This window comes from Populus alba, chromosome 7 (assembly GCF_005239225.2).
Source record: "Populus alba chromosome 7, ASM523922v2, whole genome shotgun sequence".
NCBI lineage: Eukaryota > Viridiplantae > Streptophyta > Magnoliopsida > Malpighiales > Salicaceae > Populus > Populus alba.
The window spans coordinates 9,535,820-9,548,441 of NC_133290.1; the positions used below are offsets into that span (position 1 = coordinate 9,535,820).

Below are 12,622 nucleotides of genomic sequence, written 5' to 3' on the forward strand. Positions count from 1 at the left end.
GGTATTGTTTTAAACCTTCTTATCTTATACAAAGATTGTTATATATTTGTAGTTACTTTTTTGAATAAAACTAAATCATGTAGTTTTTTTTTTATATAATTCATGTATAATAAATTAAAAAAATTATATATTTTTATATTATTTTGGCCCCCCTATCAAATAATCCTAGCTCCGCCCCTGGAGAAAAGGGAATGTCTCCGCAAAGCAAGTTATCAGAAAGATCCCTAGATTCCACATTGCAAACCACATATCAGCAACAGTATAGTAAAAACTCAAAAACCAGTAAAAAATCAAATTTTATCAAACATACAGAAGACGAAAGAATATTACAGATGGTATAAAGAAGCCCAATTGCCAATCTCTCCTAGGATTTGACCGATCAACGTGTTCCCTTCAAAGTCTCTGCAATTTTTTGATATAAAAAAAAACCACATCAAAAAGCACAATCAAAATACTCCAAACAGTACAAAAAAGGTCCAAGTGAACTAGTATTGTGAACAAAAATGATAAAAAGAGAAGCAGCATACATGGATTGCAAGTTCCTCAAATAGGGCTTCAATTGGGATTTTTGTAATTTTCATGATTTCTCAAGAATATCTTACCTGGATCATAATTGCCACTCTCGTATGCCTTCTGAAGCGTAGCTATCCCACTCATGCCTGTTTCAATCGAAATAGTAGAATAACACAAATCTTTATATGCTTTCTTAGCAAGATACATGCGTAAATCTCTTTGGATTCTCAGAGAAGCAGCCTCCCTACTTATGTTCTCACAGACATGAAACCAGAATCCACTCCCACATCCATACAAACTTAGCCACACCACTCAACTCAATCAATGGCGACCAGAACAGAAGAAACCACTGCCCAGAAAAACCCAAATAGCCCTTCGCCCTCCTCTATCTAACCCAAAGCCCAATTTCAGAATGGACTTCCCGTTCGAGAATGTGAGACCTCATCTTTACCTGCGTGCCTATTACTACAGTATAAACTAAAATAGCGAGCGGTTTTATTGCCATTATGAGTTTCAATAATGAATTTTTTGAAAATTCTCAATTTGATATTCCGTTTTTTTTTCACAACTCTTTTAAATTCAATTTAGAGCTTAATTGTTTTTTTCTTTTTTCATGCGAATTAGAGATTGGTCACACGGTTTTCTTTTGATTTTTTGTTTTGTCCCTATTCTTTTAATTGTGTCTTTTAACTATAAAATAAAATTATATATCATTAAATCAACCTCTAATGAAGTTTAAAAATCTAATAAAAACTTTTAGCTCTCTATATACTGAAAACATAAGTGATCATCAACTAATAAAACACAAAAAAAAAAAATAACACATGAAAGGATGCAATTGCACATTAAAAATTATTTGATGACAAAAATAACAGGTGTTATTGAAATCCATAATGAGCTATGAGAGGTACCACAATAAAATAAACTACAGTAAAACACCCTTAAAAGTTTTTTTTTTTGGGTAACTAGCCAACTTACTCTCATCTTACTACAAGTCGAGTCAAATATTAATTTTTAATGGGGAATAAATATAAAAGTATTGTTAATATTTTTTTTTCAACAAAACAATTTAATTGTGAACTTAAAATTTAACAAGTGTGTTTAATAAAATAAATTGATAATTATATACATTAATAAATATTACAAAGAGTTGTTAAACAATAACCAAAAAGTAAATTAGAAAGCTGAGATCTGATCTCATGTCATAATAAGCTATTTATTTTTTTATTTAATTAAATACCATTATTTTTTAATTGATTTTAATTTGCATGTATCAATATTTTTTATTTTAATAAAAATAAAAAAATATTTTAAAAAAGATAGGACGATTTAAAATAAAGATAAAAGACATCTCTCTAATTAAAACTCCTCTTCTTTATTAACATGTTTCCTTTTTGTCCATCTTTTATCAAAATATTTTATTTGACAACACCTCATCATAATCATATAAAAAGTTTAAAATAATAATAATTTGATATTTTTTTATATAAATGCATTAGAAATATAAGAATAATACACAACTTTTGTGTTGATGTGGTGAACATTTTGGTTGTGTTATCAAGCCAGATATTGCTTAAGTTTTAAATTAAAATGGATTGGAGTTGACATGATATGATCAAATCGACATTATAAGTATAAATACAACCCGATTGACATAGTTAAAATTCAGTTAGATTAACCTAAGTTAACCTAACAAACTCGTTAGTCGGGTCATGGATCTGATTGGATTTAATACATTGGTTTTTTGGAATCTAATTTTTTTTACTTAATTATATAACAATACAAATAAACATGTGTAGGAAAATGACTAAATAAAATTAACATAAAAAATCATGAAGGGTTTTAATAAAAGCACTTGCAAATATTATAAAAACAATTATTATAATATTATTAAAAAAATAAAGTTAAAATTGAGGAATGTAAAATAAAAATTATATTCAAATTATATTTTAAGCTAATCTATTTTAATAAATTTAAATTAAAACTGAAAACTTGTCGTGTCGAGTTCTCGTTATGCCTGATTTTAAAATAAATTGGGTTAGAGGTGACTTGAATAAACTATTCAAACTTGTAGACCAAAAGGCAATCTATGTAAAATTTGGTTTGAATTAAAAAAGAAATTCAAGTCGATGTTGTTTTAACTTTTTGTTTCTTAGATATTGAGATAATGCTGATTGGAACGATCTAGGTAAAGGAGATTAATTTGTCAAACCTGCGACTCAGGTTATGAAATCGGGTAGGTCTAATAACTTTGATAAAAAAATATTTTTTAATTTATCTCTTATTTAATTATATGATAAAAAAAGGCTTGTACAAGAAAAAATGATTGAATAAAATCTTAAGAAAATAAAAAATATCATTAAGGGTTATAAAAAAGCAACGCTTAATAATATTATAAGAGATTGCTATATTATTATTAAAAAAAGAAGTTAAAATTGAACAATATTTAATAAAACAATATCTCAAAAATATTTTAATTGATTTATTTTTTATAAAAATTAAATAAAATTGAAGGAAAAAATAAATGCAAAAGGAGACTATATTTGGGCTAGGATGGGCTATTGTACCTAGTCATAAAAAGAAGAATATATATAGGTTTGTAAGGCTAGACCTAACATCTGGCCCTCATTTTTTTTTTTTTTTTGGTTAGAATGGATGGATGACGTGTTGTCTGTTCATATTTTTTTGGAAAAAGAAAGCAAATAAAACGTCATCTATTATGGCCAATGATGCACCATTTTCTTGCTTAAAATCTGACCACGGGAGAGGTGGTTAAAAAATCAAGTTGGATGATTTGGATAAAAAACCATTTTAAACTAGACAACACTAAACAACAAATACAAACAAAAAAGAGGGGAGATGATGAGTTTGTGAAAGTGAAAAATCACCCAAAACAAGAAACCCAAAATAGGAAGACATTGAATACAAACCTAACTGATGAAGCAATTGTAATGAGTAAATCATGTTCAAAGAAAGGTAGCAAAAATAAATGATAATAAATTAAAATTAAAATAGAAATTAAAAAAAATCATTTACATTTTCTCGATAATTACCAAAACAAGCAAAAGTAGTTTAAACAAAAAGGAAATAATATTATCTCATATATTTTCTTGACAGCTAATAAAAGTTATCATTGAAATAACACGCAAACACCAACATAAAAGAAAAGAAAAATCAAAATAACAACATCAACATCAATTTTAATTTCATAACAATAAACTAAACTAATAAATTTAAGCTAAAAAATAAAAGCAATTAAAAAAAAGATGGTTATAACTCAAAATTAAACCCAAAACCTAAGCTGAGAAACTAAGCTCTAGTTTGGGGAAGAGAGAGAGACAGAGTGAAAGTCTAAAATGTAGACAAGATAGAGGTTGCATTGTGTTGCTGTTTAAAGAGGAAAGACGAGGAAAGACAAGGAAAGAGAGAGAGACAGAGTGAAAGTCTAAAATGTAGACAAGATAGAGGTTGCATTGTGTTGCTGTTTAAAGAGGAAAGACGAGGAAAGACAAGGAAAGAGAGGAAAGAAACAAAAAAAAGAGAAAGAAAACAAATGTTCTAGTTGTTGTTGGAGGAAAAAGAAAAAAGAAGAAAAAAGAGGAAAAACTTGGTGGGCATTTAATCACGTTTCCAAGATACAAGGAAAAAGGAAAAAGAAAAGAAAAGAAAAGCTAGAATGCATTTTGTTAATCTTCAGTAATTTGTATCTAGATTAACAATAAAAATGCCAAAGGTCTTTTAGTTTTTTAATTTTAATTGTAATGTAATGTAATATAATATTTCTACTTTAACAACAACCATCAATCACATAATATTTTATTTGTTTTTATATTTTAAAAAAATATTAAAAATTTTATTTGTTTTTTTAAAATTAATATTTCTTTAAAATTTTAAATTATTTTAGTATGTTAATATTAAAAATAATCTTAAAAAAATAAAAAAAATATCATTTTAATATATTTTTTAAATAAAAAAATTTTAAAAAGCAAGAAACCATTCCACAGCTCCTCCTCCTCCTCCTCCTCTTCTGCTCTCACTCTCTCGAACAAGCGCCTACTTCTCTCCCTCTCTCTCTCTGAAAATGGACGCTTTTAATCACCTGATCACCACCAATTTCAACCACCAAAACGACGACGTCAACGAAGAAGAAGAAGAAGAACAAAATATTATCAGCAGCGGTGTTGTGTTTTCGCAACTAAAACCTTACTGTTTAGACCTTCTTCAACTCCTCCAAAACCCTAATCCTACTTCTTTTTCATCTTCAATTCCCTCACTTGTCCAGTTCCTCCACGACTCTCCTCCTCCTTCTCTCCAACCTTTCTTCGACTACGCTCTATTCCCTCTCCTCCTCCTCCTCGACGCCGCCGTTGATTCTCGAAAACAAAATCCTAAGCCTCATAAAATAAGCGACAGAGTAGCCGAAGGAGTTGTTCAGTGCTTAGAGGAGTTGTTGAACAAGTGTTATTTAGTTTCCATTGATCAGGTATTTCAAACAAAAATTCGAAATTTCCTGCTTGAAATTGTTTAAATTAATTAAAGATATTTGTTTTTAGATGGTAGTGTTGATGAAGAAGTTGACGTATGCGGCCATGTTAACGGAAAATGAGGCTTCGGAGGAGTTTAGAGAAGGAGTGATTAAGTGTTTTAGGGCATTAATTGAGGGATTAAGTTCGTGTGGAGTTGAAGGCTGTTCATGTGAAGAAATTAATGGTTTGCCTGCGCTTGTAGAGGCCCGAGACAATCGGGATGTGAATTCAGCTCGTGATTATTTAGGAGGGGAAGGAGAGTGTTTGGTTTCGTTTTTGAGGTCGCAGAGTGCTTCTGCTGCTGTTGGGCATTGGTTTTCACTTCTTCTCAAAGTAAGTTGTGATTTTTGGGAATTGTCCTTGTTGTTCATATTTGAGTTTGTGCTGAAAAATGGTCCTTTTATTTTATTATTATTATAAAAGGCTGCAGAGAATGAGGTTGCTAGAGGACATAGAGGGAGTGCGAAGATTCGGGTTGAAGCATTTTTGACTGTGCGTGCGCTTGTTGCTAAGGTAATTTCATCTCATCGTGGTAGTATGTAAAATTGTAATGTTAAAGCTCATAACTTGCAGTAGTGCATTTGCATATATTTTTGTTATGTAAGTGCTCTGTTTAGTTCTTTTGCAGGGAGTGCTTGGGGTGATTGAATTTAGTTATTTTTGGGGCAACTTGTTGGATTTTTGTTTGTGATGTAACTATGCTGCATTAATTTCTTGTATTTTGTAATTATTGACTGTTAGCTTGGGAGATGTTTCTTAAGGTGTTGAGTCTTAATAGAAGATGCTTTGCTGTGTGGCAGCGTTCCTATCCATTAGTGTATCTTTCTTATTAGTTACTCACTTTGATTTTTTGTTGGAAATGATAAGACCAGAAGTTTCTTCTAGCAGGAAGGATTATAGTAATTTAGATTAGCTTTTGGGTTAACTGAATCCTACCTTCAGCTTTATCCTGCAAACAAGTTCTCACAACAACAATTAGCTAATTTAAGTGGTAAATTATCTTTTGTAGATTGGTACTGCAGATGCATTGGCTTTCTTCTTACCTGGTGTTGTTAGTCAATTTGCAAAAGTTTTGCATATGTCAAAAACGATGATAAGTGGGGCAGCTGGAAGTGTGGAGGCTATTGATCAGGCAATTAGAGCCCTGGCTGAGTATCTGATGATAGTCCTTGAGGATGATGCTAATGTATCCAGTCTTGATAGATCTTTATGTGCTGGTTCTGGCTTTAATTCAAATAAGAAAGGATCTTCTATCCACTCAATTCTGGATGAACTTCGCCAGTTACCCGTTAGCACTCAAAATCAGAGTAAAGTTGCAGCTGAAAATTCAGTTGCTGAAGCAGTAAAATCAGTTACTCCTGCATCTGAATTTCAAAGTGCTAAGCCTGGCAATGAAAAAGGAGCTTTGCATGTGGATCGCACAAGAGACTGGGTTGAGCAAACTTCAGCACATGTGGATAGACTTTTGAGTGCAACCTTTCCACATGTATGTTTTTGAAATTCCCTTTTTGTTCAGCTTTTAGTTCCTGTTAAGATTTTGGTAGAGGAATCAGGGCTCTACAAAACCTCATTTTTGAGTTAGTGCATTTACCCACTCTCTCTCCTTTGATGTTGTCAGTTGATTCATTTCATTGCCTTAATAGTTTACATGTTTCTAGATTTGTCTTCATCCAGCAAGAAAGGTGAGACAAGGACTGCTGGCTGTCATACGGGGGCTGTTATCAAAGTGCAGTTGCACTCTGAAGCAAAGCAAATCAATGTTTTTGGTAAGCTAAGAATTGAAATCTATTTCCATGTAACCTGTCATTTTTTACTTGAAGTTGACTTGCTGGTAGTACCAGACATTCAATTCACATGGGTGCAGATGGTGTTGCATTTTGTTGTCCGTTGTAAAGTCTTAGAATCATTTGTATTCCTTGTCATTGTTATCCTGTAAGAATGGAAGCTGTTAGAACAAACATTATGTTTGTTTAGGACGTTGTTTTTAATTAGACTGGATAAGGCATCTAATAACTTTTAACTTCCTGTAAATTTTGGCTTCATGCATGTTCTGATGAGTAATCATGCAGGAGTGTCTATTTGTCTTGGTCGTTGATGAATGTGGAGACATTTCTGCACCTGCTCAGGAGTTTCTTGAATATTTACTCTCATCAAGCAGCAAACTTAATGTACAATCTGATGTTGCTAAGCTTTTTAGCAGGTTAGTCCTTTATGTGAGAGTAGACTGGATGTGGGGGCATACAGGATTTCTTCTTCAAAATAATTTCTTATTATGAATTTCTTTTCCTCTTAAGGCTTGTCGAGAAGCTTCCAAAAGTAGTTTTCGGCAATGATGAATCACATGCGCTCTCGCATGCCCAGCAATTACTTGTAGTTATCTACTATTCTGGTCCCAAGTTTTTGATGGATCACCTTCAGTCTCCGGTAGGTGCCTGACATATGAGTTCCCCTTTTTTATTTTTCATTCGTTGTACAAGGAAGGTTATAATTTCCAGCTATCCCTTCTTATATGCATAGGTAACGGCTGCAAGATTTTTGGATATTTTTGCTCTCAGTTTGAGTCAGAATTCAGTATTTATAGGTGCTCTTGACAAGCTTACGTTAGCAAGGCCATCTTCAATTGGATATCTTCACTCTATTGCCGAGTTGAAATCTGGTTCTCGATTTTCCTCTGATTACCAACCCATTGTGGATGTTGTTCCATCTGATTACCCAAACTCCAGAGATATCCATGGAAAAGCAATACAAAACCCTTCGCTCTCTCTGCAGGACAATTCTGAGCTTCCACGCATGCCCCCTTGGTTTGGTAGTCAGAAATTATATCAGACTCTAGCAGGAATTCTTAGACTTGTAGGTTTATCTTTAATGACAGGTCATCTCAACTCTTGTAATTTCAGTTTCTTTATTAGACTTGGGTCTCATGTTCTCTATACTTAACACCATGCATGTTTTTCTTTTTGTGTTGCTAGACTCTAAAAGTGAAGGGCATATGTCAGTTGTCAGTGATATACCACTGGGTCACCTTCGTAAACTGGTTTCTGAGATCCGTGATAAGGAGTTTACTAAAGAAAGCTGGCAATCTTGGTATAACAGGACAGGTTCAGGCCAATTGCTGCGCCAGGCAAGCACTGCAGTGTGTATTCTGAATGAGATGATTTTTGGTCTCTCTGACCAAGCAGTTGATAATCTTATAAGATTGTTTCATAAGTCTGAGTTAAACAGGGAAGGAGTTCAAGCACCTGATGCAAAAGGTGCTGATGCTCAGCCCAATACAGTTGAACATCTTGAGTGTACTCGATCTATTTGGAAGGTTTCACAGGAAAGAGTTGCTAGGAGTCATTTGAATGATTGTGTTGGTAGAATTGCACACGAATATCTATCTTCTGAAGTGTGGAACCTTCCAATAGATCAAAAATCTTCTCTCATACAGTCTGATGGTGAAGTTGAAGAAATTACCTTGCACTTCTTCCACGATACTGCCATGCTGCAACAGGTACTTTGTCTTTCTATCAGAAAGTGCATATGATTTTATGAATCCTGCATTAGTTCATCAATTTCCTGGATGACATATTACTGAGCTTCTATTCTAACCTTTTGTTTTCTCAATCAGGTTATTATTGATGGGATAGGCATCTTTTCCATGTGCCTTGGGAAAGATTTTGCTTCCAGTGGATTTCTTCATTCATCCCTTTATTTGTTGCTTGAGAGTCTAATATGTTCAAACATCCAAGTTAGACAAGCTTCTGATGCTGTTTTACATGTCCTTTCCTGTGCATCGGGCCATCCAACGGTGAGCTTGCATAGCCAACATTTTATCTGCCACCGGATTCGTGCTTCTGTGACTGTTTTTATATTGCTATTTTTTCTTGTAGGTTGGGCAATTAGTCTTGGCAAATGCAGACTACATAATAGATTCAATATGTCGACAACTGCGTCATTTGGATCTTAACCCGCGTGTGCCAAACGTGCTGGCTTCATTGCTTTCTTACATTGGAGTAGCTCATAAGATACTGCCTCTGCTGGAGGAACCGGTGCGGCAATTTACCCTGAATTTTGAGAACAGTTTTGAGTTGGCTTGGTCGATTTTCTGATAAATTGTTATTTTTTCTTGCATTTCACTAATTATGAAATTTATGCTCCTTGCCCTTACTCATGTGCATACACATTCCTTTTCTTGTGTTGTTAATTTTGCTTTAACCCACTTGGCATTTTATTAGTCAATAAATTGCATTTAAATTGATTTGCTGCTGATATATGATGCTTAAGACAAATGTTGCAAAATTGTGCAGATGCGCTCTGTTTCTCAGGAACTTGAGATTCTTGGTAGACATCAACACCCAGTTTTAACTATTCCCTTTTTGAAGGTTGTATTTTATGTCAGTGTACCCAGTAATTTATTTTATATGATATTTTTCTTATTGTCAACAATTTTGTTTCCTGTAGGCTGTAGCAGAAATTGGTAAGGCGTCTAAACATGAGGCTTCTTCACTGCCCACTAATGCAGAATCTTATCTTATGCATGTCAAGTCCAAAGTATCTGATATGGGAAAAGGAAAAAAACTGGAATCCCATGAAAACTCAACATCATATTATGACAATGATATTGATATGTCTGACATGGAATCAGGTGATTACTTCAGCAATTATGTCTTGCATTCTGCGTGTTCAGTTTGAAATTGGATCTATGGTTTCATGATCTGGTCCTTTTGATTTAGGTGTACAGTTTTGTTGTTTCCATGTTATCATTTACAAACTTTTGGATAAAAAGGATGCCATGAAATTAATTGTGCACCATTTCAAAATGATGATGCCCATGGTTGTGCACTTGTGCTTGCTCCCATTGTTTTTCTTGTTATTTCTAGATATCAAGGAGATGGGAATTTTTTCCTTTGTGCTTGATATGGAAATAATGTTGCTTTTGGCAGTTTGCACATTCATACCCTGTGTCTTTTAGTTGCAGTGCGATGCAGAATATTCACCTAAACTATGTAACAGATTGAATAACCAAGGGACACTTTATGACTCCTTATTGAATCATCCACTTCTTCTTGTGAACCATTGAACTGTATCCCTCCTACTAAATTTATGTCTGTTTATGTATCTTAGTTGATCTGATTTTGATACCTGTCCTGAAGACAGAAGAATTTAGTTCTTTCATTTAAAGTGTGTGTGTGTGTTTGTTGAGAAAGCTTTTAGTAATGATATTGATTGCAGAGCAATGGGAGAATTTGCTTTTCAAGTTGAATGATTCCAAAAGATACAGACGAACTGTTGGATCAATTGCTGGTTCATGCTTAACAGCTGCGATCCCACTACTAGCTTCAATGAAGCAAGAGGAATGCTTGGTGGCCCTGAATATAGTTGAGGTACCTATTGTGCATATTAATTTTTGAAATTTCATCAGGTGTGTGATATCAAATAAGCTTGTTGAAATATAGATGTGAGACTTAAGATGCTTTGCGCAACTTAACATTTGTTTATCTCTTACATCATACATTTATGAAGCTCAAACTTGGGTCTATTGGTGGTAGATGTGATACCTAATTTTTTTGGATGCTGTTGGGAGTACTGGGGTTTTTAATTGTAGTAGTCATGTCAAGGGGTGTTTGAAAATGTAGCAGCGGTTGTTTTTAAAAGTGTTTTTCGCTTGGAAATACACAAAAATAACAATTTTTTATTTTTAAAAAATTATTTTTTATATCATCATATCAAAACGATCTGAAAACATTAAAAAAATTATTTTAAGCACAAAAAAAAATTCAATTTTTCATTAAATACTGTTTGGAACACAATTCCAAATTGTGCCTTAGTGTCATTGCTGCAAGAAATTATGGTCATCTCTCCAGTGCTGGTGCTTCTGAAACCTAAATATTCTAATTGCAAATTCCTTGGATAGAAGGTCGGCAAGGTGCTATTAATATAGTGGTGATGCCCTATCTCTCGGTTCTTATAATTATTTTTCTATTTTATCTTAAAAAGTTAATTGAACAAACTAGAACCTTTCAGATTACTTTAAATCTGTGAATGGACTGTTTTCTTTATGCTAATGCTATGCATCAAACAAATTCTCGAGAGATTTTTCTTAATATATTCTCACTACAAATTGCATTCTTAGGATGGCATTGTGACACTGGCCAAAGTAGAAGAAGCATATAGGCATGAGAAAGAAACTAAAGAAGCAATTGAGGAAGTGATTCGATCATATTCATTATATCAGCTTCAAGATTCTTTGGATGCGGCTGAGGAAGGGACTGATGAGAACAGGTTGCTCCCAGCAATGAATAAAATATGGCCATTCTTGGTTGCTTGTGTTCGTAATAAAAACCCAGTGGTGCGTATTCATCTTTTCCTGTTGGAAGTTGCCTTATGTGGTATACCTTTAGTGATTGTATTGAAACATTGTTGCTTTGTTAATCTATTCCTGGGACATTTTTGTTTTCTACAAAAAAATTGGTCATCTCTTGTTCATGGTTTTAAATTCTTAACTCACAGCAAGCTTCATTCTTAGCCCAACTGTTTTCACATCCTGTATTGCTGAAGTTGAAAAGAGTAAAGAAACAAAAGAATTTCATATTAAAGATCATTTGGTACTATTATCTTGGATTCTAACTCCTTTAATTGGACAGGCTGTCAGGAGATGTTTAAGTGTGATATCCAGTGTAGTATTAATCTGTGGAGGAGATTTCTTTTCGCGGCGCTTCCACACTGATGGACCACACTTCTGGAAACTTCTTTCAACATCTCCATTACAGAAGAAACCGTTTTCAAAAGAAGACAGAACTCCACTTCAACTTCCTTACAGAAGCGCTCCTACTTCCTCAGGGGACTCGATGTCTGAAATTTCAAACTTGAAGGTCCAGGTTGCAGTGCTCAACATGATTGCTCATTTGTCCGAGAATAAAAGGAGCACATCAGCATTGCAAATAGTCCTCAAGAAGGTTAGTGGCCTTGTCGTGGGAATAGCTTTTAGTGGTGTTAAAGGGCTTCATGATGCGTCCATTAATGCACTACGCGGACTTGCATCCATCGACTCTGACCTTATATGGCTTCTACTAGCCGATGTATACTATACTTTGAAGAAGAAAGACTTGCCTTCTCCACCCATCTCAGGTTTACCTCAGATCTCTAAGATTTTGCCTCCACCTTTATCCCCTAAAGGGTATCTTTATGTACAGTATGGCGGACAAAGCTTTGGATTTGATATTGACTACCCTTCTGTAGAAACTGTGTTCAAAAAACTACGTTCCCAGATTTTTACTAACCAATTGTACATATAGATGTGCTTACACTTTTTTTTATTTAACAATTCTGCATTATATATCATTTCATCGTGAGTGATTACGGTATCCAATTCCACTACTCTTTAAATTGGGCTGGTATCAGAATTGTGCCTGCATGATCAATGGTCTACTGTACTATTTATCAAAGTTTTCCGTGTTCTCTAAAACTGGTTGTGTGCTGGCTAGAGAGTATAAATATTTTGGAATAATGCTAAAATATATATGAATTTTAAAGGATTTTTTTTAAAAAAATATTATAATGACAAATGCTGAAATTTATAACTAAAAAAATCCATATAAAAA

The 12,622-nt window shown here is 33.6% G+C and overlaps 1 protein-coding gene and 1 long non-coding RNA gene across 3 annotated transcripts; one reads left to right on the forward strand and one right to left on the reverse strand.

The window, feature by feature from the left end:
- Nucleotides 1-180: 180 nt before the first annotated feature.
- Nucleotides 181-970, reverse strand: LOC118049603 (uncharacterized). Its single transcript, XR_004687724.2, has 3 exons — nucleotides 603-970; nucleotides 331-402; nucleotides 181-224 (listed from the first exon to the last, which is right to left on the reverse strand). It is a non-coding gene; the product is annotated as an uncharacterized lncRNA (long non-coding RNA).
- A 3,540-nt stretch (nucleotides 971-4,510) lies between these two features.
- On the forward strand, nucleotides 4,511-12,385 carry LOC118049604 (uncharacterized). 2 transcript variants are annotated; one of them, XM_073410468.1, is made up of 17 exons: nucleotides 4,511-4,996; nucleotides 5,067-5,372; nucleotides 5,463-5,552; nucleotides 6,049-6,525; nucleotides 6,698-6,805; nucleotides 7,109-7,239; nucleotides 7,334-7,463; nucleotides 7,557-7,889; nucleotides 8,009-8,160; nucleotides 8,262-8,532; nucleotides 8,650-8,829; nucleotides 8,912-9,070; nucleotides 9,329-9,403; nucleotides 9,483-9,666; nucleotides 10,254-10,405; nucleotides 11,155-11,370; nucleotides 11,666-12,385. In XM_073410468.1, exons 1-17 carry the CDS (start codon nucleotides 4,595-4,597, stop codon nucleotides 12,314-12,316), a joined length of 4,017 nt encoding a protein of 1,338 aa, XP_073266569.1. In that variant the 5' UTR covers nucleotides 4,511-4,594; the 3' UTR covers nucleotides 12,317-12,385. The 2 variants fall into 2 exon arrangements, with proteins under 2 accessions (XP_073266569.1, XP_034915531.1); XM_035059640.2 differs by having other exon boundaries at nucleotides 7,557-7,911; nucleotides 8,009-8,532.
- The last annotated feature ends 237 nt before the right edge of the window (nucleotides 12,386-12,622 follow it).

Excerpts from the sequence above, each read along its gene's own strand:
- LOC118049604 (XM_035059640.2), top strand. The coding sequence starts at position 4,595 with ATGGACGCTTTTAATCACCTGATCACCACCAATTTCAACCACCAAAAC. Across the intron at positions 4,997-5,066 it reads ATTTAGTTTCCATTGATCAG|ATGGTAGTGTTGATGAAGAA; the intron begins GTATTTCAAACA and ends ATTTGTTTTTAG. Across the intron at positions 10,406-11,154 it reads TGGCCCTGAATATAGTTGAG|GATGGCATTGTGACACTGGC; the intron begins GTACCTATTGTG and ends TTGCATTCTTAG.